The 22,842-nt window shown below is 34.9% G+C and overlaps 4 protein-coding genes and 1 pseudogene across 7 annotated transcripts in view; 2 read left to right on the top strand and 3 right to left on the bottom strand.

Moving 5' to 3' along the window:
- Positions 1–1,154, bottom strand: part of LOC120121309 (tRNA-specific adenosine deaminase TAD3-like) — a 46,368-nt gene extending 45,214 nt beyond the window's left edge. Inside the window, exons 1-2 of one of the 2 annotated variants that reach the window (XM_039140694.1) lie at positions 984–1,154; positions 696–809 (exon numbers count right to left, since the gene is read on the bottom strand). The gene's annotated coding sequence lies outside the window, so the exon portion shown is untranslated. The remainder of the gene's footprint in view (positions 1–695; positions 810–983) is intronic. The other variant, XM_039140693.1, reaches the window with a different exon arrangement.
- Positions 1,155–3,273: 2,119 nt separating this feature from the next.
- On the bottom strand, positions 3,274–15,366 carry LOC120121312 (transcription initiation factor IIA subunit 2-like). 3 transcript variants are annotated; one of them, XM_039140700.1, is made up of 5 exons: positions 15,354–15,366; positions 6,166–6,171; positions 5,010–5,161; positions 4,877–4,927; positions 3,274–3,656 (listed from the first exon to the last, which is right to left on the bottom strand). In XM_039140700.1, exons 3-5 carry the CDS (start codon positions 5,136–5,138, stop codon positions 3,516–3,518), a joined length of 321 nt encoding a protein of 106 aa, XP_038996631.1. In that variant the 5' UTR covers positions 5,139–5,161; positions 6,166–6,171; positions 15,354–15,366; the 3' UTR covers positions 3,274–3,515. The 3 variants fall into 3 exon arrangements, with proteins under 3 accessions (XP_038996631.1, XP_038996630.1, XP_038996629.1); XM_039140699.1 differs by lacking the exons at positions 6,166–6,171; positions 15,354–15,366 and adding an exon at positions 5,254–5,379; XM_039140698.1 differs by lacking the exons at positions 6,166–6,171; positions 15,354–15,366 and adding an exon at positions 5,254–5,379 and having other exon boundaries at positions 5,010–5,150.
- On the bottom strand, positions 7,011–8,812 carry LOC120121311 (ubiquitin-fold modifier-conjugating enzyme 1-like). Its single transcript, XM_039140697.1, has 3 exons — positions 8,390–8,812; positions 8,256–8,317; positions 7,011–7,369 (listed from the first exon to the last, which is right to left on the bottom strand). The coding sequence occupies exons 1-3, from the start codon at positions 8,720–8,722 to the stop codon at positions 7,240–7,242; spliced, it is 525 nt and encodes a 174-aa protein (XP_038996628.1). The 5' UTR covers positions 8,723–8,812; the 3' UTR covers positions 7,011–7,239.
- A 6,031-nt stretch (positions 15,367–21,397) lies between the features above and the next one.
- LOC120121322 lies at positions 21,398–21,900 on the top strand (annotated as a pseudogene).
- A 7-nt stretch (positions 21,901–21,907) lies between these two features.
- Positions 21,908–22,476, top strand: LOC120121307 (amino acid permease 6-like). Its single transcript, XM_039140691.1, has 3 exons — positions 21,908–21,968; positions 22,074–22,288; positions 22,430–22,476. Exons 1-3 carry the CDS (start codon positions 21,964–21,966, stop codon positions 22,474–22,476), a joined length of 267 nt encoding a protein of 88 aa, XP_038996622.1. The 5' UTR covers positions 21,908–21,963.
- The last annotated feature ends 366 nt before the right edge of the window (positions 22,477–22,842 follow it).

Here is a 22,842-nt window from a genome sequence, read left to right as displayed (position 1 = left end):
TACTCTTTTCTTCCTTCCAATGTTCTTTAACATACTTCTTGGTATGTGGACGAATACGAAGGGAGTTTTTAATGAGACCTCCAACTTCTATAAAAAAAACCCCTTTCATTTGCATACCTCCAAGACCATTTTTCTAGAAATGCTCTATTCATCAAGTTAAGATTTAACACACCCAAATCCCCTCCATCTTTGATTTACACACATTTGGCCAGCTAGTCCAGTGGACCTTATTTTTACCATTACCCCCTCCCCATAAGAACGTGTACCTTCATCATGTTCGTGTACTTTGCCATGTTGTAATCATGTTTAGGGTACCTTATGTTTTAATAAATTTTGACAAGCCAATAATTCATATGACAAAGATTTTGAAGCACTGATGTAGTAGTTATTTTTTCATGTAACCATGTTGGTGTCTAAGATTCTCAGGTCTGCACAATAGCAGAGAAGCAATCAGTAGAACCACTGAAGCAGCCAAACAGTCCAATACAACAACCAAAACTTAACAGAGGAAGCATAAAGAAACAAGCACATTTTTAAAATACTAATTAATACGACAATGGAGTAACAATTGAAAGCCCTAGTAGGTTCGACCAAACAGTACTAGACTGAGATAAACCCTAACACGAAAGCATTTTTCAGGAAAAATTAAACAAGTAAAAATTATAAAGATAACAGCAACCATAACAATAACTCACGGGCTCAGAGTCGAGTTTGATAGAATGGCTGATGGTCGTTTCACCAGACAAAAGCTGGTGAAGCCTTGAAGGCAAAGTCGATCTTATATTCGGCATCTCACTTCTACTTCTCTACTTTCAATAGTTACAAAAACAAAAACAAAAAAATGAATAAAACATAAAATCATACCCTAAACTACGAAAATCAAATATTGCTAAATAATCGAAAATATTCAAAGCAGATCAGATATTAGATTACAATAAAATATAAAAAAAATACTAATAGTTCAAAAGAACGAGAGAGAGGACCTGAGGAAGGAGATGGAGAAGAGCGATGGATCCTTACACATCCAAATTATAGAACATGAAATTCAAGAAAATTCGAGAGAGATTTTCGAAGTTAACGATGAAACAGAAAGAGAAAACCCCCAAGAGCGAAAAAAAGAGCGGAGAAATAGAAGAGGGGCGGAAGCTATGGTAGTTGTGATTTTGTGGGCGACTTTTCATGGTGTGTTTGTTTAAGAGGAAACTGAAGGCACAGGGGTCAAAAGGTAAAATTTTAGGGTCTCCGATGAGTAAACTGAAAGAAAATAAATAGTAAAAGTATTGAAATATAAATATGTAAAAGTTTTAGTGATAGAGAAATTAACACTGCTATCTTACAGGGATCGTTTTTGTAATTAGGTTTTTGTTTTCACCCTTCTATGTTACTTTTGGTTAATACATAGGTGGTAATTAAATTATATTAAAAGTACAAATAAAAATTATAGTAATAATAGATGGTGGTTACGAATGAAGAGAGGAAGAATGGAGGGACATTTGTTGGCAGTTATGGGTCAATCCGCAGAAAATGATCAGGAAGATGATGAATGAGAGGGGAATTATAATGGTAATGATCGAGGGGGGAGGGAGATGATGGTTTGTTGTACAAGGAAGCAGAACCGAATGAGTCTAATTTGAAAAAGAATTTGGAGAAGAAGGCCTTCCGGTTCAAAATTTACACCATGTGAATGGTATGGTTCACGGAGATGACAGACGGGGATAACCGAGATGACCAATCCATTGTTGATGGACAATATCGTATCGACAACATCAACTACTTGGACAAGAGATTAAGGAATTGAGGGAAGTTGCAAGCATTTTTAACTTCTATATCTCATTTACGTAGAAACCATTTCATGTCGGTACCAGAATACAATCTAGATCAGGGACATCTCGAACTACCAACACCGGGAAGAACCACCACCAAGGTACTTCTTCTACTTTAGCTAACAGTGAAAAGCTTCCCAACGGAGTAAACTATTAGTTGGGTTCTTCCGAGGATTCTGATTATCCAACCTTGTACTTCTGAATATCAAGTCAGAGGGATAGAATTGTAATCAAATCAGACAGTTAATGATTATTTTGTAATTTAAGAAATCTTAGTTATAAAAACTATTATTTTAATACAGATTAGATGTATCAAAATTTCTACAATACATATTAATTTATCAAAACCATATAAATATAAAATATTTTAGACGTTAACACGAATAAATGTGATAAGAATGCGGATTTTAATATTCATCTGAAAGTGAAAGCAAATGGTGAAGCCTATTTATCAAGAAAACAGAAAGTTATAAAGATTCAAGGAAGTCACCTAAATATTATTGGCAAAGTTGCATTTTAAATCCTTGGATAGCATAACCGACTCTAGACATATTTAAAGTAATCCTCGTGATTATGGATGAATTTTTATTTAAAAAAAATCATAGTTGGTATAAATTTAATGGAGTTATTTAATTTCTAAATTAATTCAAAATTTAAATGGATTCTTTAAATCGAGTTAAAAAATATCATAATCTAAATATTTAAGAAAATATTCTTCTAGCCGTAACATTTATAGGATAAGAACTGCACAATCGATGTTCTGGTTATCGTGTTTGTAATTTGCAGGTTGAATTAGTTTTTTAATGGCTGGAGTCTGTTCCATATTTTGGGATTTTTGCTTCTTTGGGTTGGTTCTTATAACAAGTTTGTTGCCTATAAAATAGCAATACAATTAGGGGAATTTGGAGTACTAGTTAAATAGTTATATTAATTAATCATAGATGTTAATTAAAATTTATAATATATAGATCCAATTAAAACACAATGTATAATTACGGTCATTTTCAAAATTCACAAAAAAGTAACATTTTAAGTTCACAACCATGATTAAAGTTTTATATTTTAATATTGTAGCATTTTGGACTTTTAAATTGAATTCGTATGCATGATTCATATATTTGTGTCTTCTTCTACTATTCATCCCAAAATTAGATTTAGATTTAACCAAAATTAGATTTTCTAAATCTAACCAAAATTAGATTTGACGAGCACAAATCGAACACTGCTCAACTCGGTCGATAAACACCCCTACCACGTAATTCACAAGCCAATGCATGCACAACTTCCCTAAGGGAGTAATGGTAGTCAACCTCTTATGGGATTAGGTATTAACATGTGACGGACCTAACTTTGATATAAGATCACAAGGACTCGCATTATATTCGAACATGAGAAAACTTTAAAAATTGAATGTACCATTATCGACAAACACACATAAAAAATGACATCGTGTCTGAATAACATAGATATAAATCATTATTGTCATAAATAAATAAATTTCATCTTTTTGTTCTGAAAATTTTCACCTCCGTAATGTTATAAGAAAGAAAAATAAAATGAACGAACAAAGAAAAAACTCATCCATAAAGGTTGATGGCTTACAATTAATATATATACGTAATATATATGCCATCCAATCTTCAGTCAACCATCCCCTTACACCACCATCAGACCCAACACTGATTTGACATTTCATTGTGAGAGCAGCTTAGAGTCGCATGCTACTATTTTGACTCGACCAACATTTTCCTGAGAATCCTCGTTCTTAAACAAAGCATCCTGTAAGATGAAGGTCCAAACATTGTCACAGAATCTATAAGTGTGCAGATGTCCCTGTAGCATAAACATACAAGACAATATCAGCATTCAAATGCAAATAACAGCACAGGCTTTTGCCTGGCAATGCTTAGTCGTATATTGATTTAAGGCCCGTTACTAAAGAATACATAAGCCCACAAATAATGTATTTATGAATGGTGACTGGTCAAAACAACTAACAACAAACCTATACTAGTCAGACTCGAGTGTGAATCCCAGATAGAAGTACATATCCAAGGTGAACATGCTTATTTTTTCAAGTTTTCATGTAGTTAGAGTCCTTTGACGGACATATCCTTATCTCCATATACGAATATACTTCAAACCTCAATAATTAAAAGAAAATAAAGTCAAAGCAGCCTAGTGGAAGAAAGCTAAAAGTTTAGATACATAAGAAAAGAAACACGATTTAGAAAAAAATACCGATGAGCAATTAGAGGAGCCATAGTGCCAACTATCAATTTTGACTGTTCTTGAAAAGTAACGAAATACATACCAAAACAAAGATACATTAACATGTATGATAGAAAGGAACTTTTTCAAACAAGTAAGCTCTCCACAAGTCTATCATTTCAGGTCCCTGAAAATGTTTATCTAGCATGTATACTAAAATAACCCAATTTTTTGGCATAACAGAAGGTTTGAAAATATAATTAAGATGTGTTCACTCTGCACTTCAAATCATCAACACTGATCCTAGTAAACATTTTAGAAATATGAGAGCTATGAAGCATGGACATTTCTGTCAAGGAACTGTCAAAGTGTTGAAGATGTATCTCGCATGAACATGACTCCAACATGATGAAAAATATGCCATACATGCGAGTATACACGCAAAAAAGAAAAGGAAGCAATCATGTGTGCTGCTTGCTAGTACTCTCGTCGTATAAATGCAAAACACGCTTGCTGAAGATAAATAGTAACCAGTTATAACCACAACTAGGTACCATATATGCAACTCTACTACCATTACAATTAACACCCAAGCTAGATTTTGATCCCTGCAAATACTTGTAAAATAAAATAAAGGGGTATTTCACCATTCACGGATGGCGAAAATTCTCTCTTCGAGGATGGGAAGACACAGGTACTACATTAAAAGATAAGGTTAAAATTGCACTTAACTAACAGATCTAAAACAAAATATTTTACCACAGTTGTTCATAGAAACAACAGATCACCGCAAACATAGAACACAAAGATCTTCATTTTCTACTAAAGTAAAAAGAATGTACCTTAATGGAAACCTTGCTTTTCACTTGACTTTCCAAAGCTTCAGTCATAGACTAAAAAATGAGAACAAAATGAATAAAAATGATCAAGGAGGGAAGGGGGAAAGAGATAATCAAAACAATGTTGTAACAATACCTTATCGAACGGGACGAGAACCTGAATAGCGAGCTCAGGGCTCAGAGTACTGCTTGAAACCATCTCATCCAAAGTCTCCGTCAAACACATCCCGATCGTTGACCTCCGATAAAGCTCAAACGTCGCCATTATTTACCCGATCTGCGCAAAAACTAAAAAGAAAAACTGTAAATCTCGATATCGAAAAAAGTTAAAAAAATGATAAAAGTAAATTTAGTATATGATTTTTGAATGAAGAAACTACGAAATTTGGAGCCAAAGCGATTGCGGATGTCTGGAAATGTTGGAGCTTTTGAAGAATTTTTCAGGAGCTCAACGTTCAATTATGGTGGAAGGGGAAATTATTTTTCGTTTGGGCGGAGACGATTTGGGGCATTTTATACCCTAGATTTTGTAGATGAAGGTATATATAGAAGCGATTGTCTGGGATAAGTGATATGACGCTTTTGCCCCTTTTCTCTCTTTATGAGGCCCGGATCCCTTCCTCTCACGGATATAATTCAGTTATAGCCCACGTCATTATCCATATTTGTTATTTCCTTTTTATACCCTCTTGAGGTATTGTTTATACATTATATTCTATATAGAATAATTATATGAAAGGTGTACGTCAAAAAAATATTTTTAATATTTGATCAAATAATTATTCTTTTACATAATTTTTAAAATATTAAAATATCTTAACATTGGTGAAAATACTCTTAATGTGGGTTAAATAATCATTCTAATCCTTATATTTTTGGATATTTTTATCATAATATTTTATTTTAAGATAAAAATATATATTTTGGAACATTGACTGTTTATTGACTAATAATTTCTATCAATGGAGTGGCATTTTGTCCCTAAAATAAAATGTTGAGAGCTAAAGTGATCAAAAAAACTTATGCCAAAATAATAATTTTTTATTAAGATCAAAATAATTATTTGATTAAATATGAAGGATATTTTTAACACAGTAATATAAAATATAATTATTATCTTAACAATAATATTCATCTACAATTTACTTTTTACTGAAAAACACTAGGTTGCTATTTATTAATTAAAGTTAAAGGAAACACCAACCAAGTCCAGCTGTAGTCCAACAACGAAGTACAAAAAACGGAAACCCAAAACCAAATGAAATAAAAGAAAACGAAAACCAGAAAAGAACACAAATCTGGAAATTTCCATGGCTGAGCAAATTGGCCTTTATTCCCCTGTAAAAGATGAATCGTCGAACACTCTTCAAGGAAAGCAAAGAAAACAAAACCGTAGATCCTACGAACAAAGCTTAGTAGAACCCCCTTCATCTAGAGAGGATTGAGCTACCTTTGATCGTCCTCCGTCTGGAGCAACGCCTTGCTTGGAGCTTCTTCAACCCAAAATGTATCCTCATTGTTATATGTGGTAATTGACCCTAGTATGTGGATAACTTGATTTCCAGTCAGAGGATGATGAGTGATTTATTTTGTTATTATTTTATAATTAATTACTCCTGGATGTTTCTTTGATATTGTTGATTTGGATTGTTTTATTTCTTTTTTTATGTAGGACTTTAATATCCAGAAACAACGTTAAAGAAGCAAGTTTTACAGCATTAAAGAAGCAAGTTTTGCATTTTTTTATTCTAGAATCGAGATTTGACACATAAACTTGACTTGAGATATGACAATGTTCAACGTATAAGATTCTTATAGTTCAATTAATAGCAACTTCCAGAAGGCGACCCAACCAGTACCTTTTAGTAGGAAGGACGAAAATTTCGTAGGATTTTAATTTGCATTTGAATTTAAATTTGACAATTATCACTTGCTTATTTTTAGGTTTTTATTATTTGAATGTTTTAGAATTTTATCCTAAAAAAATGATTATCTCTTATTATCATATGTAATGAGATAAAGGAAGATAAGATAATAGACGGCCCTTAACACCAGGTTAAAAACAACTTCCGTAAAAGACCTCCGAATTATAAATGTCCTGGAACTCGATCCCACGACCTTAAAGTTAAGAATCTTGTACTCTACCAACTGAGCTAGATAGTCATCTCATTTGTTTTCATTTTATTTTTAGGGTCAACATTATCATTTGATCACAATACAGATGAGTTTGTCCATAAAGCTGTATGATTATTGTTTGAGTGCTTATTTATGAAAACTCAAGGTTCGCCTTTAACATCTGAAAATGCTAAGGAATCATCTGATGAGGCCGCATCATCCGCTTGATTGATCATCCCGGAATCGATATGCTAAGAAACATTTGATGAGGCTGCATCATCCTTATGCTTGATCATCCCAGAATCGACGAGAATCGGAATCTCTGCAGCAAGCCATGGAGCAAGACCCAAACAAAGTGCATGTGCTATACCAAACCTAGGACTGCACAACAAGATCAAAGAAGATACAAACATTGAGTAACAATTCCAGAAGAAAGTGTGTGATAAAGCAGAGTGATAGAACTGTTGAATAGCCGACATCAATAGATACTGTTGTTTGCAAAATTCATCCACGAGTGGGAACAGAGGTGGATAAAGCGGTGTCTATCCCTTCTGCCCCATGGTTAGCTCAAAATTGTCCTCTATATCTTCCTTAAACCGTACATATTAGACTGTGTCACCAAGAACTAACATTTGGTACTACCGGTTAGACTGTCGCCAAAAACTAACATTTGTTAAGATCATTTGCCTGAATTGGACAAATTGATCGTGTTCCTTAAAGGACAGATAATTTTTTTAATCCATGAAAATGAGCATCTGGAAATAGCTCAAGGATGATTTGTGTATGCAAAACCAAAAATTTTTTGATAAAATTTTATGAACACAGACACAATGTCATGTAAACTTCCTTTATCAAAGGTTTCATTTTAGATTTCAGATTCCATCGACACCTACACATTCAAGTCACTTCTATTCTAGAATTGGGATTCCATTTCTTATCAAAACCTAATTTATATTGCTCCAACTCTTTATTTTGTTACCTGTCAATCTCATAATTGAGCAAGGGTATGGGTATCGCATGATCCTCAAAGTACTCTCCTGGGGGGAAAAAATCAATCTGACTCCCGAAGTACATAGAACCGAACAGTAGATTCATAATTGTAGACTTCAAGCGCATATAATAAAATAAAAAACAAAAAACTTCTACTTTCTATATCACTAATATCCTTCCAAACTGAAATAAATCACGAGAGCATACAATTCAATAGATTAAATCATCGAAACTACCGAATTCAGAAAATAAAAAGAAACCCCAAAATTCAGCATACCAATTTTTTGCCCAAAGTGGCTTGAAATGCACGGTCAAGCAAATCTTCCCTCCTCTATACATCTACCAAAAGAAAACAAAGTAATCAGCAAACCAAGCAATTAACAAAAGAGAAAATAAAAATCAAAGGTTCACCTTCTGAGTCTTGCCATCTAGTTCGGGCAACTCGAGCTCGGGAGCAGTGGCCGGATAAGTAACGGGGATATCAAACTGGAGATCGAATTCGTACTTGAGAAGGTTATGGACGTACCAACACTTGCCGGTCCAACGAGTCCCTTCGGGATTGGCGGCGGATATCCGGAACCAATCGTTGTCGTTGGACTTGTTCATCTGCGTGTAGGCGATCAAAGCTCTATACTCCTCTTTCAGCCGCTGAGTCCATGTTGAGCCGTCTCTGGGACCCGCCTTCGTCGTGAGTAGCGGGATCTGGGTCAGCGTCGACTTCGTGTTCGGGTCCCAGCCTTCCATTTTCGAGTTTCACCTCTTTTGCAAACCCTAGAAAATTTACCGGGAGTCTAAAGTATGGCTGCCTGCCTGTCAAAGGTTCTGCTATTATTCCGCGGGGAACAAAAAAATCTGTTATTATACTGGATCAATGAGGGTAGAGATGGAAATTCAATTATTTATTCTTTCGGTAGATTACAGACATGCCACTTTATTGTTAGCAAGTTTCCATTTGGGTCATTTTATTTTAAAATGTTGCAATTGAGTTACTTTAATTGAATGTTACACTCAGTTCATTGAATTTCAAACGTGTTTTAACTTTTGTAGCTTGATTGCTATAATTAATAAATCGAATGATTTTATTATAAATTTTAAAATATGATTATTCAATTATAAATTTATTAATAACAAAATTACTGCAATGCAATTTACTCTTATTCTTTTAAGCTTATGGTTATAAAGAGCTGTCGCAACCGTCTTTCGGTTGGGCTTCGGAATTGGGCTTCGAATTAGGAAAATGTGGATTGGAGTCACCACCGACCACTTTAAAACGAATTTAGGTGGGTCGGACACCATTTTACCTGATCTGCGTTGTACCAGAAACGTGTCGAGTTCGGGAGTCGGTTATGATCAAGGAATGATTAGCACCCTTGAACCGTCCTTTCGGTACCACATAATTTCCAGTTGTCTTAAATTAAGAAAATTATAATTTTAAATAAAAAGGTAAAATTTGATCCTGATTACTTACCTTAGATTGATTTGAAAATATCCTTAAAAAATCGAGAAATGTGTTAGATAAACAGGGTAAAGAAAACAAATAAGATAAAGAGAATAAAATAAAAGGAAAAAAATAAAATAAATAAATAAGATAAGAAAAAAAATAGTAAAATAATAATTATATATAGTAATATTTGAAAAAGGAATATATATATATATATATACATCAAAGTATTAATAAAATAAATAAACTATATATACATACAACAAATATTTAAAAATAGAAAAGTTACCCTCTCACTTCACCGAAAGTGGGGGGCTTAAGTCAGAAATAAGAAAAAAATAGGAAAGTGTGAGAGACTTTAGTTAGAAATAATAAAAAAAATGGGCACTCTAAGTTAGTAGTATATAATATAATGTTTAATAATAATAATGATAAATACATAAGATTTTTTTTAAAAATAATATAATAATGAATAAAAAAATGAAAATAATAAAAATATATATATATATATATATATATATATATATATATAAGTTATAAGATATATACGTAAATAAAGAAATAATCAAATAAAAATAATTATATATATATATATATATATATATATATATATATATATATATATATATATATATATATATATATATTAATAATAGGTATATAAATAAACTATTAAAAGTATATATATAACTAGATAAAGATAATTACAATATATATAGTAATAATAGACTTATAAGTAAAATATTAAAGAAATATATATATATATATATATATATATAATAAAATATAGTAAAAAATCAAATGAAAATAATTTAAAATATATATATATATATACGTATAATAATAACATGAATAATAAAAATAAATGAATAAAATATCCATATAATAAATAAAGGGACTAATATAAATTTTTAAAAAGCTCTTACCCTCCTTTAACCGAAAATCAAATCGGTTTTTCAAAATAAGCCTCGGGGAAGCGTAGATCTAAGAGAAAAGATCTCGGTTCCCTTGTGTTCATCAGCCATTTCAAAGTAAAAACGGAAAAGAAGAAGTGAAACAAGCCGCATGCAAGCGAGAATCGAAGCAATATAGGTAAAAATACCTCTTTTATTTCTCTGTTGAAAATTACAAGGAATCTTTGGGGCTTATTGCATATTTGCTTTGGGTATTTTTTTGTTTGCGTAATCCCGTATGATAATCGTGTCCTACAAATGGGAAGGATTACATGTATTTATAGTGAAAAAAACTAACTAACAATAGAATCCTAATGCAACTAGACTCCTTGCTCGGTTGTTGCACCTTTGTTGGTGTGGTTGTTGCTTTAAAAGATATGGTGGTGGAAGAGTCCTCTTAGGAGATGAACTCTTGCTAGTTCTATCTTTTAAGAAAATTGATGTCTACAGCTATGGCGACTCCGCTGGGGACACAGGTAAGTGAGTCAGGCTAAGGTAATTTCCAGTTGTCTTTTTAACGAAAAGGGTAAGTTTAAATTTTAAGGTAACATTTCGATCCTTATTACTTACCTTTGATTATTTTTTCGAGTAAATAGTTGAACTGGCCGTTTTCTAGTGATTTCAACTTTCCAAATTTTTTCATTCAAGGCTCTAAACCCGAGCTCCGAACCCGTTTTAAGTGGGGTGAAAGCGACGCATTTGTGTGAATTTATTCACTGCATATGCCAAGCAAGTAGCCTTGGGGATTCATATACCTTAGGTCTTCGTGTGAATTTATTCTTCGCATAGACATAAGGGAATGTGTCCTCTCGAGTTTAACTTAGTCCACACAAGCATGTGATGGGTTTAGGACTAAGGGTCTGGTAAGCCCAAGGGGGCACCAGCAAGGAGAACTCGGGTACCATTTTTTAGAACCTAAACCGGGAGAATTTGAAGAAATAGAGCCTACCCCAAAACCACATTCCAAAACCTAGGACATTTCTTTCCTAACCATGTTTTTTTTCTCTTATGTTTTTTCTTGCCATTTATTTTTTTTATTATTATTTTTTTTATTTTTATTTTACTAACTGTTTGCCTTTGTGTTTGTTTTTAAAGCATTTGCATCATAACAAGAGGTCATTGATCCCTAAAAAGGTGTTTGTTACACAAAATAATCTGAATTAATGGATAAAGGTGTTGTAATACAAGAGATTAAAAACCCCGAGGTACGACTATGGTCTAAGAAGACTCAGAAGGAAAATGGAGATAGTCTTCAAGGAAGTTATGTGTCAGAGCTGGTTAGCTACGCCTTTATCAGCCTAAAGCAGAACGACATGCAAGAGCTTTGGGACATCTGGGGCAGTTGGAAGAATGATCAGAAACAGAAGTTCAGCCAACGGTATGGTGACATTGCATTGTTGCTTCAAATCAAGACTGATGAGCCCTTGATCAGAGCCTTGGTTCAGTTCTGGAACCCGAGATACAGTTGCTTCACTTTTAATCAGGAGGACATGGTGCCCACCATTGAAGAGTACACTACACTGTTGCACTGTGAAAATATCAGACTGGAGCGAGCTTATATTAAACACATCAAAAGTCAGCCTTTCAAGAGTGCACTAGCCAAGGTTGCTGGGGTTGACGAAAGATGGGTAACAGACTGAGCTCGATGTAAAGGCAGTGGGGAAGGAATTGGTTGGCTTCATATCAAACAACTGATGAAGGACCATCCCGATGAATGGAAGGTAATAGACCTGTTTGCACTGGGTCTGTATGGCCTGATTATATTCCCGAAGACTTTGGGGTACATTGACGCAGCCGTGGTGGAACTGTTTGAGCAACTTTCGAAACGAGTCAACCCAGCACCGACCATCTTAGCCGAGACCTTTTGGTCTCTCAACCATTGCCGAAGAGCTGGCGGAGGTAGATTCATTGGGTGTGTTCAGCTCCTTCAAGTCTGGATTCACAACCACTTCTAGAAGACTAATAGGGTTGCCTACCGCCGATTTAGCACTACGTATTCACCTTTGAGAGAGTTCATCACTATGAAATGGCATGAAGGCGCTTCAAAAGAGAAGTGGATGAAAGTCTTCACTCATCTCCAAGATCAGGATATTACCTGGAGAGCCCCCTGGTTGTTCCTCAGTGACGTTCTTTTTCGATGTAGGGACTCCGACACTATGACCTTACTTGGACTTTGGGGTGCAGTTGGGTATGCTCCGTTGTTAGCACTTAGACAGTATGGGGCACGTTAGTTTGTCCCAGCAACATGCGGACTAGCCAGATCAGAGTTTGAGTATCACGGTGATAACTATAAGAAGATGATCAAGGAAGCAGTCGATTCATGGAAGAAAGTATTCCGGATGGATGTTGTAGCTGCCAGAAACATGCTTACTCTGGACTATGTGGAGTGGCGAAGATTGAGAAAAAATGACAATATCCCGGTGCCAGACTGTGAGGACACCCGAACCCTGGAAGAACATCTCAGGCCCGTCTTTTCTGAACTTGAGATAGCCAAGACAGAGTTTGAAGCTGTGAATAACGAGCTGAAGCAGAGGGTAAAGGAGCTTGAAGCTGAGCGCTATTAGTGGAAGCTAGATGCCGACTCTCAGAAAGATCGAGCAGACAAACTTGAAAAAGAACAGAAAAAAGTCTGTTTTGAGCTCGAAGACTTGAGAAATGGGTATCAAGATAAAGTCAATGATAACTCCAAGTTGAAAATGGCTTCTGAATACTGGAAAGACGAAGCTCATAGCCTGAAAAGAAAGTTCGAAGGGCCTGATGAGAGAGCTTGGAAGGAACAGATGAAGACTGCCCAAAGGCACTTAGCAGACAGTCAGCATCAAAACCAATGCTTGAGAATCCAGATGGCTGATCTGGAGAAACAACATGAGAGAGATGGAAAAACAATAGCTGAGTTAGAAGCTATTGTAGATGGGTTCAAGAATAAAGTGACCAAGCTTCAGATAGTTCTCTTCGACGGAGGTTTACAGTGGTGTTTCCGTTGGGAGCAAGCACAACAAAGGGTGAAGGCCAGAGACGCAGTCATCCGAGACTTCCTGGATCAAGTACAGAAGGCAGCTCATCATCTACACGGCCTGGAAAGGGAAGTTGGAATGGTCCGACAAGGCATACAACCAGTGACAGATGAAGACAGAAGACTTGTCAACCTACTAGAAGTTGTTCGGGGTCTAGAGAATTTAGTCCGAATATACCTTTGATCGTTTTTATGTCTCTTACAAGATAAAACATTTTTGTCTAAGTAAAGATTATTTATAATAATGGACACTTTTCTAGATCAATGCCTCGAACATTTCATGCATTCTTGCATTTTGCATTTTTGCATCTTCATCTACATTTTTAAGCATTTTCACAAACATGAAATTAAGTCATGAAGGACTCGATGAAGTGGATTTAACCACATGGAAGCAAGATTGTAACATTAAAGAGCCTGATTAGCTGATTGCAGGACAAAGCCGACCAGGATGATCTAAGAAAAGAATCCCCATATCCTAAGGACTACGATGTTGAAGCTGTTAGCTGTTACCACATAAGAAGCCCCAAACATTTCTCTGAGAACTATAAGGCGCTGAAGCGCAAGATCCAAAACCTGATGGATTCAGCGGCATAAACGACCGAAGAAGGGGGCATGTCATATACCATTTGCACTTAGAGGATTGTTTTGTTTAAACACGTCTCTAATCTTTCATCGTTTGCTTAATCTTTTAAAGGATTGAATTTATGCCACTTTCTAAGGTGTAGCAATTGAACAAATTCTAATCTTTAGTTCTTCGAATATTAAATGAATTAAGGATTCTTTTAATTCCTCAAGAATTATAGATTTTTGACATATGACAAGGTTAGAACTTTCTTATCCTGTCTCAAACTCCAAAACAAAATACCTTGATTCTTTACCCAAAATAACTCATGGTCATTACCAAATTTTTACATTACCTCCCTTTGAAATTCTTGTACATTACCTTTATCTTTTTGATACACCCACACCTTTCTTTTAGTCAATAAGATCACACCATTGTCTTTTTAGACTCAAAATTGACATTTTTACACCATTAAAGCCCACAGCATCGAGTTGTTCATTTGAACATGAGCATTCTTCTAAGACATAACTTGGGGCATCTCGCAGGGAGCTTGAACATTAAGACATCTGGGGGGAAAAAGAAGAAGAATTCATCCGAAATAATTCTATCATGCATTAATTACACTGTTTTCATGTAAATATAATTAATCCTGAAAATCTATCCCCCTGGGGTACCTCTTCTGTGAGGACTTCAATGTATGAAATGATGAACGACTTTCTTTCTTTATCCCTTCACAATAGGAGAAAAATATATCCCTTGTGTCCCCTTTTGAGCCTATAGTATTTTTCTTCTGATTCAACCCTAACCAAGGATCACCCTCCACACTGGGGGCAAGGTAGAAGAAATCTGCTCACATGAGTGAAGACATCAATCCAAAGGAAATACCAAAAGGTGGGCCAAATACCAAGTGAGAAGATTCAATCAAGAACAAAAAAGAAAAGAAGCAAAAAAGAAAAAAACAAGAACAAAAAAGAAAAGAAGCAAAAATCAAAAGGAAAAGGGACAAAAAGCACATGCAAAGATTCCCTAAAGACAAATGGCACATCAAGCTTTAAACTATGAGATTGATCAAGCACAATCATGCTTGAATCACTAAATCACTTAACTCAAAGATCATAGAGCATCAGGAGAAAGAGACATTTTGAGCAAGACAAGATCGAGGGCATCAGAATGAATTGATCATTGGTTCAATACCCTGAAACACTTATTTGGGCCTATTTATCCTTTTCTTTCATAACCATGAACCCTGGCCTACATTACGTGCCTTAAAAGTCTCTTCTAATCATACATGGATTTCTAAACAGAAGAGACTATCTTCAGATTTCATCCCGCCCATCAGGATTAATTTGCAAAAAAATAATGTAATTAATGCATGATAGAGAAAATTGACAAAGGGGGTTCAAGACGTAAATCCTGAATAACGTCTTGAAACCAAAGGAGGGTTCGAGTTGAAAACCTGAAAAGGCGGCTCGAATATAAAAATTGTGCAACTGAGGCGATCACACAAATTCCTTGATAAGGCATCACACAATCCGAGTGTGACAACGAAGGTTGGGAGTTAGAGAACACTTCCAGCAGAGAAACATGCAAGCTACCCCATCAATCCTTTGAGCATAAAATGCCAAACCTTTGACCAAACACGATAATCTGAGACTTTTTATCCGTTCCTTACTTAACCATTTCCCAAAGATAGCTTTGATCTTGACACTTGTCAAATAGCTATAATTTATTGAAGGATTAACATTGTAATTAATTCTTTGATATCCGATGAACTCTAGTTTTATGATTCGTCTCAATTGTAAAACCGTGAAAGTGACAATATTTTCAAAACTTTTGGTTAAACATTTTCGAAACTCTTTTAATTGATATTTTCATAACTTTGAAAATAAAAGAGAAAGAAAAACATTTTTTTCAAACAAGACAGTCTCTCTAGAGTGGATCTTGGTAAATGACATGTGACTCTTAGACACAAAGCTCGTGCTCAGAATCAATGTTGAAGCAAGAAATGAGGAACATTTGGGGCATCTTTGAAGATTCAACATCAAATATTGGGGCATTTTTGGATATTGGGGCATCTTTGGGGATTCAACATCCTAATGCGAATTATCTGACCTTCTGAAGGCATTTCCTCCACATGCAGAAACAAGCAGGCAAAAAATGAGGCTCTATCCAAGAGATAAATGACATTAATTCATGTTGTATGCATCTTAGACATACTTGAGAGCATCACATTTATCATTTTTAGCATACATAATTTTTGCAGCTTTAGAGTCAAGTTTCAACTTCAATGCGAAAGATACCTGATTCAAAAGAGTTTGTAAAAATCGATAGTGGTTGCTTAGCTCAGTAGCAAGGAGCTACACCTCAACTAATTTGATATATTGAAAGATCGACAGATCTTAGAATCAACTTCAGACGAGTTCGAGAGCTAATTCAGAACCGATCCAGTTCGCATTTTCAAGTTGGATTTCAACTTCACGACGAATGATATCCAATTACCAGGCTCAACTTCACGGCGAAGGGGCCACCCACGGTTTCAACTTCACGAAGAAGGGAATCGTGCTCACCATTGTCTCTCTTGAGACAGTTTCCCTTGAAACAAACTTTGTCTCTCTTGAGACAGTTTCCCTTGGAAAAAACCTTTGAAATTGTTTCTCTTGAAACACAAAAACCTTTGAAACATAAACATTTAAAACATTTCCCTTGAAATGAATTTTGTCTCTCTTTAGACAGTTTCCCTTGAAAAAAAATCTTTGAATATGTTTTCCTTGGAACTAATTTTATCTCCCCGTGAGACAATTTCTTTTGGAACTAAGTTTTGTCTCTCTTGAGACAGTTTTCTTAAAACAAAATTTTATCTCCCTTGAGACCGTTTCTCATGAAACAGCAGATATCTTTGAGATCGTTTCCCTTGAAACGAATTCTGTCTCTTTCGAGACAATTTCTCTTGAAGCATCATCTGAACCGTTACACTCAGCTCAAGCACATACTTGGGATGGTCGAAAGCATTTCTCAAATCAAGAAAATAGAATGAGCACATCAGATTTGAACATTTGAAGAATTCGAGATCAGGGATCAGAACTTGAAGATTCTAGAAAAGCAACCGGAGATCGAGATTTCTCTTCTGAGCCCAAAAATAACATATGTTGCATATGCATTTTAGGCATACCTAAGAGCATTGCATCCATCTCATCACATATATGCATAACTTTTTCAGGTTTTAGCTAGAGTCAATTTCAACTTCGCAGCGAAGGATATTGAGCTCAAAGCTACACAATCAACTCGAGAGTAGATTTTAACTTCACGACGAAGGATATCTAGCTCGAAGCCGAATTTCACAATAAAGATATCATCCACGGTTTCAACTTCACGGCGAAGGGAATTGTGTCCACCCACAACATATGATACTTGGATTTCAACTTCACGACGAAGGATATTCAAGTCAAAGCTCAATTTCACGACGAAGGGGCCATCAGCGATTTCAACTCCACGACGGAGGATATCGTGTCACTCGAGACAACACAAGTTCAACTTCACAACGAAAGGACGACTGGTTGTCAACAAACCACTTTTTAGTTTCATTCAGAGTCAATTTCAACTTCACAGCGAAGGATATTGGACTCGAGGCAACACAAGTTCAACTTCACAACGAATGGATGGGTGGTTGTCAACAAACCATTTTTCAGTTTCATTCAGAGTCACAACGAAGGGACGACTGGTTGTCAACAAAACAATTTCCCAGTTTCAGAGCCAATTTCAACTTCACAGCAAAGGATATTGAACTCAAGACAACACAAGTTCAACTTCACAAAGGGACGGCTGGTTGTCAACAAACCACTTTTCAGTTTCAGAGTCAATTTCAACTTCACAGCGAAGGCTATTGGACTCAAGACAACACAAGTTCAACTTTACAACGAAGGGACGGCTGGTTGTCAGCAAACAATTTCCCAATTTCAGAGCCAATTTTAACTTCACAGCGAAGGATATTGGACTCAAGACGACACAAGTTCAAATTCACAACGAAGGGACGGCTGGTTGTCAACAAACAATTTCCCAATTTCAGAGCCAATTTCAACTTCACAGCGAAGGATATTGAACTCGAGACAACACAAGCTCAACTTCACAGCGAAGGGGCGGCCGACTGTCAACAAACAATTTCCTAGTTTCAGAGCCAATTTCAACTTCACGACGGAGGATATTGGACTCATAACAATACTACCTACTTCGATTTCAACTTCACGACGAAGGGGAATCGTGCACACAAGCAGCATCCATCTCTAGATTGGATTTCAACTTCACGACGAAGGATATCCAACTCAAAGAAGGGTTATCTATCATCAAAGACCTTTGAGTTCGATTACATTCAGCTCAGAGGTAAATCAAATTTACAGCATAGCTCAAGGCAAGAAGGGCTATCTGTCAGCGAAAATTATCGAGTTCAATTCCATTCAGCTTGATGACACCTCAATCACACTATTATCCGGCTACAATCGAGGTTTTCAAGCCGAGAAGAATATCTGGGTTAGCCGTGCCTTAGTAGCAAGAAGCCTTTTTTCCGTCAGCATAGCTTAAGTCGAGAAAAGCTATCTGTCAACGAAGACTTTTCGAGTTCGGTTTCATTCAGCTCGAGAGCATATCAACCACATTATAGAGTCAAGGGATTACTTTCCAGTCGAATTTTTAGCCAAGGTCTTTAAATCGAGAAGAAGACCAAAGTGGACTACAACAAGAAGCCACATTCTGATTCAAATCATTTCAAGATGGACTCGACTTCGCGACGGAGGAGCCATCCGCAACTCAATTCGACAGGGAGTTATTCTTCAACTCCACTGAACGGAAATTTGTGTCTTTTTATCTTTGTCCTATTTTTTGTTCCACGAAAGAAGATAAAGAGGGGCAGCTGTAGACACCAATTTTCTTAAAAGATAGAACTAGCAAGAGTTCATCTCCTAAGAGGACTCTTCCACCACCATATCTTTTAAAGCAACAACCACACCAACAAAGGTGCAACAGCCGAGCAAGGAGTCTAGTTGCATTAGGATTCTATTGTTAGTTAGTTTTTTTCACTATAAATACATGTAATCCTTCCCATTTGTAGGACACGATTATCATACGGGATTACGCAAACAAAAAAAATACCAAAGCAAATATGCAATAAGCCCCAAAGATTCGCTTGTAATTTTCAACAGAGAAATAAAAAATGTATTTTTACCTATATGCTTCGATTCTCGCTTGCATGCGGCTTGTTTCACTTCTTCTTTTCCGTTTTTACTTTGAAAGGGCCGATGAACACAAGGGAACCGAGATCTTTTCTCTTAGATCTACGCTTCCCCGAGGCTTATTTTGAAAAACCGGTTTGATTTTCGGTTAAAGGAGGGGAAGAGCTTTTTAAAAATCTATATTAGTCTCTTTATTTATTATATGAATATTTTATTCATTTATTTTTATTATTCATGTTATTATTATACGTATATATATATATATATATATTTTAAATTATTTTCATTTGATTTTGTACTATATTTATATATATATATATATATATATATATATATATTTCTTTAATATTTTACTTATAAGTCTATTATTACTATATATTGTAATTATCTTTATCTAGTTATATATATTTTTTATACTTTTAATAGTTTATTTATATACCTATTATTAATATATTTATATTCTTAATTATTTTTATTTGATTATTTCTTTATTTACGTAATATATCTTATAACTTTATATATATATATTATTTTTTATTTTTTTCATTTTTTATTCATTATTATATTATTTTTAAAAAATCTTTTGTCTTTATCATTATTATTATTAAACATTATATTATATACTACTAACTTAGAAGACCCATTTTTTTGTTTTATTTCTAACTAAAGTCTCTCACACTTTCCTCTTTTTATCTTTTTTCTGACTAAAACCCCCTACTTTCGGTGAAGTGAGAGGGTAACTTTTCTATTTTTAAATATTTGTTGTATATATATATAGCTTATTTATTTTATTTATACTTTGATGTATATATATATATATTTTCCTTTTTCAAATATTACTATATATAATTATTACTTTACTATTTTTTCCTTATCTTATTTATTTATTTTATTTTTTTTCCTTTTATTTTATTCTCTTTATCTTATTTGTTTTCTTTACCTTGTTTATCTAACACATTTCTCAATTTTTTAAGGATATTTTCAAATCAATCTAAGGTAAGTAAACAGGATCAAATTTTACATTTTTATTTAAAATTACAATTTTCTTAATTTAAGACAATTGAAAATTATGTAGTACCGAAAGTGTGGTTCAAGAGTGCTAATCCTTTCTTGACCGTAACCGACTCCCGAACTCGACACGTTTCTGGTACAACACAAATCAGGTAAAATGGTATCTGACCCACCTAAATTCGTTTTAAAGTAGTCGGTGGCGACTCCAATCCATATTTTCCTAAGTCGAAGCCCAATTCCGAAGCCCAACCGAAAGACGGTTGCGACAAGAGCCTCTTACTTTTTTGTTTTTTTCAATTGAAAACGCACCCAAACATACATTTGTACATTGAATATGCATGCAATAATAGGTTTTATAGCCAGTGAAATCTGTTTTTTAACTGTCAAAAGTTTTATTTAAGTTTTGATCAATTAATTATTTGATAAAATCTTTTAAGTCGTAAAATGATATCAATTTTACTTTTTTTAATAAAAAATAGATAAAAACTTTAATATGAAATAGTTCACAAATTTATAATTTATAAATATTTTATAAAAATATTTATTAACTTATTTATTTATAAAAATATTTATTTTTATGTATAAAATAAGATTTTGATGTATATTTTTATTTAATAAATTTGGGGTGAACACAAAATAATAATTGTTAAAAAATTTAAAATGTTCATATTTTTTTCAGTATAATCATCGGTTTTCGATCTATTGATTGACTAATTTAAATCGAGTAATACAGAGTTAAGGGAGATCCTCTCAATCCAATTTGTTCTATTCGTAATCACCAAGATTCAAATAACGTTAATATTTGATACTCATGTATGTATATACGGTGTTCGATCTCAATGTACTGAGACAAACTGATTCACCGTAATCGATATAGAACTTCTAAGCGCACCTCAATTATCCTAAATACAAAGACCACTAAAAAAGCACAGTCAAAACTCAAAATCAGAAATGCTAGCTGTGGTAAACCACAGTGGATGGTTAGAAACTTAGAAATATCCTGATGCATATTTCCAAAAACCAAGGAGTGGGGGACTGGGGAACGCTCCTATGAGAGAAGACCCAGAAAGCACAAACGATTACCATCAATGGTGCAGTCCCTGCCCAAAACCCAGTTCCCACGCTCAGGCTCCAATCAAGCCTATATATGTTCCATTTCTCTCTAATACAGTCTCAAAACCCAGTTATATTTTCCTTTACTCTCGTTTGACCTTTGCTTCATCATGTTCGTTGAGAAAAACCCTGGAGATTATGAGAATGGTGATATCCCCAAGAACGTGGACGATGATGGTCGAATCAAAAGAACCGGTTAGTTTACCTGAAATATTCTTATTATGTATCATTCTTCTTTTACACGTTTAATAGGTTTTCTTGTTATATGAAGGGACTTGGGTCACTACTAGTGCTCATATTATCACAGCGGTGATTGGATCTGGAGTGCTATCGCTTGCATATTGCTCAGTTGGATTGGGTGGCTGGTCCAATTGTTCTCATGGCTTTCTCCTTCATCACTTACTTCACATCTACTCTCCTTGCTGATTCCTATAGGGCTCCGGGTTTTGTCCATGGACGAAGAAACTACACTTACATGGATGCTGTTAGATCTTACTTAGGTCTACAACGTACACTTCACATGATTATTGTCAGGTTTCTCAACGAAATATCAAATTCAGTGCTTCGTTTTGTTTTTTCTTGCAGGGGGAAGAAAAGTCCAATTCTGTGATTTAGCTCAGTATGGAAATCTTATTGGAATAACCATTGGTTACACTATCACACGTCAATTAGCATGGTGTAAGTATAATAAAAAAAAGATCATACAAGTTTGAAATTTCTCTTTGATAGTGATCCTTGCGCATTGAAATTTCCGGTCAACATGTTCTTTTGCTGTGTAATCAGGGCCGTCAAAAGGTCAAATTGCTACCACAAACATGGACACCATGTGAAATGCCAGACATCAAACTACCCATTCATGATAATCTTCGGTTGCATTCAGATCATTCTCAGCCAAATCCCAAACTTCCACAAGCTTTCATGGCTCTCAATCTTAGCAGCCATCATGTCTTTCGCCTACTCTTCCATTGGCCTTGGACTCTCCATTGCCAAAGTTGCAGGTAATCTAAAGCTCGCATATCTGCATGCAACAAGTACATATAACAACAAAGATATAAATGAACTCCTTTCCTGTTTCATTTGAGTGGCTTGTGTTTCATCGAAAACCTTGAGATTGTGCTTTGGATCCTTCGTGTCAACAGGTGGGGAACATTGCCTTTGCCTATGCTTTCTCCACTGTCCTCATTGAGATTCAGACAAGTATAATATTTATTTCTGTTGTGTATTAATTGATGGATACACACTTACATAAACACTAGTTTCATGTCTGTCCAATAATCTATCATGTGAATGTAAGAATATTAAAAAAGAAGCAAGGAAGGCAATGACAAGAGAAAACCTGAATAACTTGAAAAAGCCCCTTTTTTGGTGGCGGTCCTGATATACGGGACCAGATGATTGTGAGACTTATGGAAAGGCAGTCGCCTTTTCTGACCCAAAAATAGAAAGATTCGAATCCACGCGAAAAAGAACAGGTTTTGTTAGTGGGTTTTTAGGATGTTGAGTTACAAAGATTCCTAGGGACCATAAGGATTTGATGACTGATTCTAGTTGG

This window comes from Hibiscus syriacus, unplaced genomic scaffold (genome assembly GCF_006381635.1).
Source record: "Hibiscus syriacus cultivar Baekdansim isolate YM2019G1 unplaced genomic scaffold, ASM638163v2 tig00110370_pilon, whole genome shotgun sequence".
Classification (NCBI taxonomy): domain Eukaryota; kingdom Viridiplantae; phylum Streptophyta; class Magnoliopsida; order Malvales; family Malvaceae; genus Hibiscus; species Hibiscus syriacus.
This window is presented reverse-complemented; position numbering and strand designations above follow the sequence as displayed.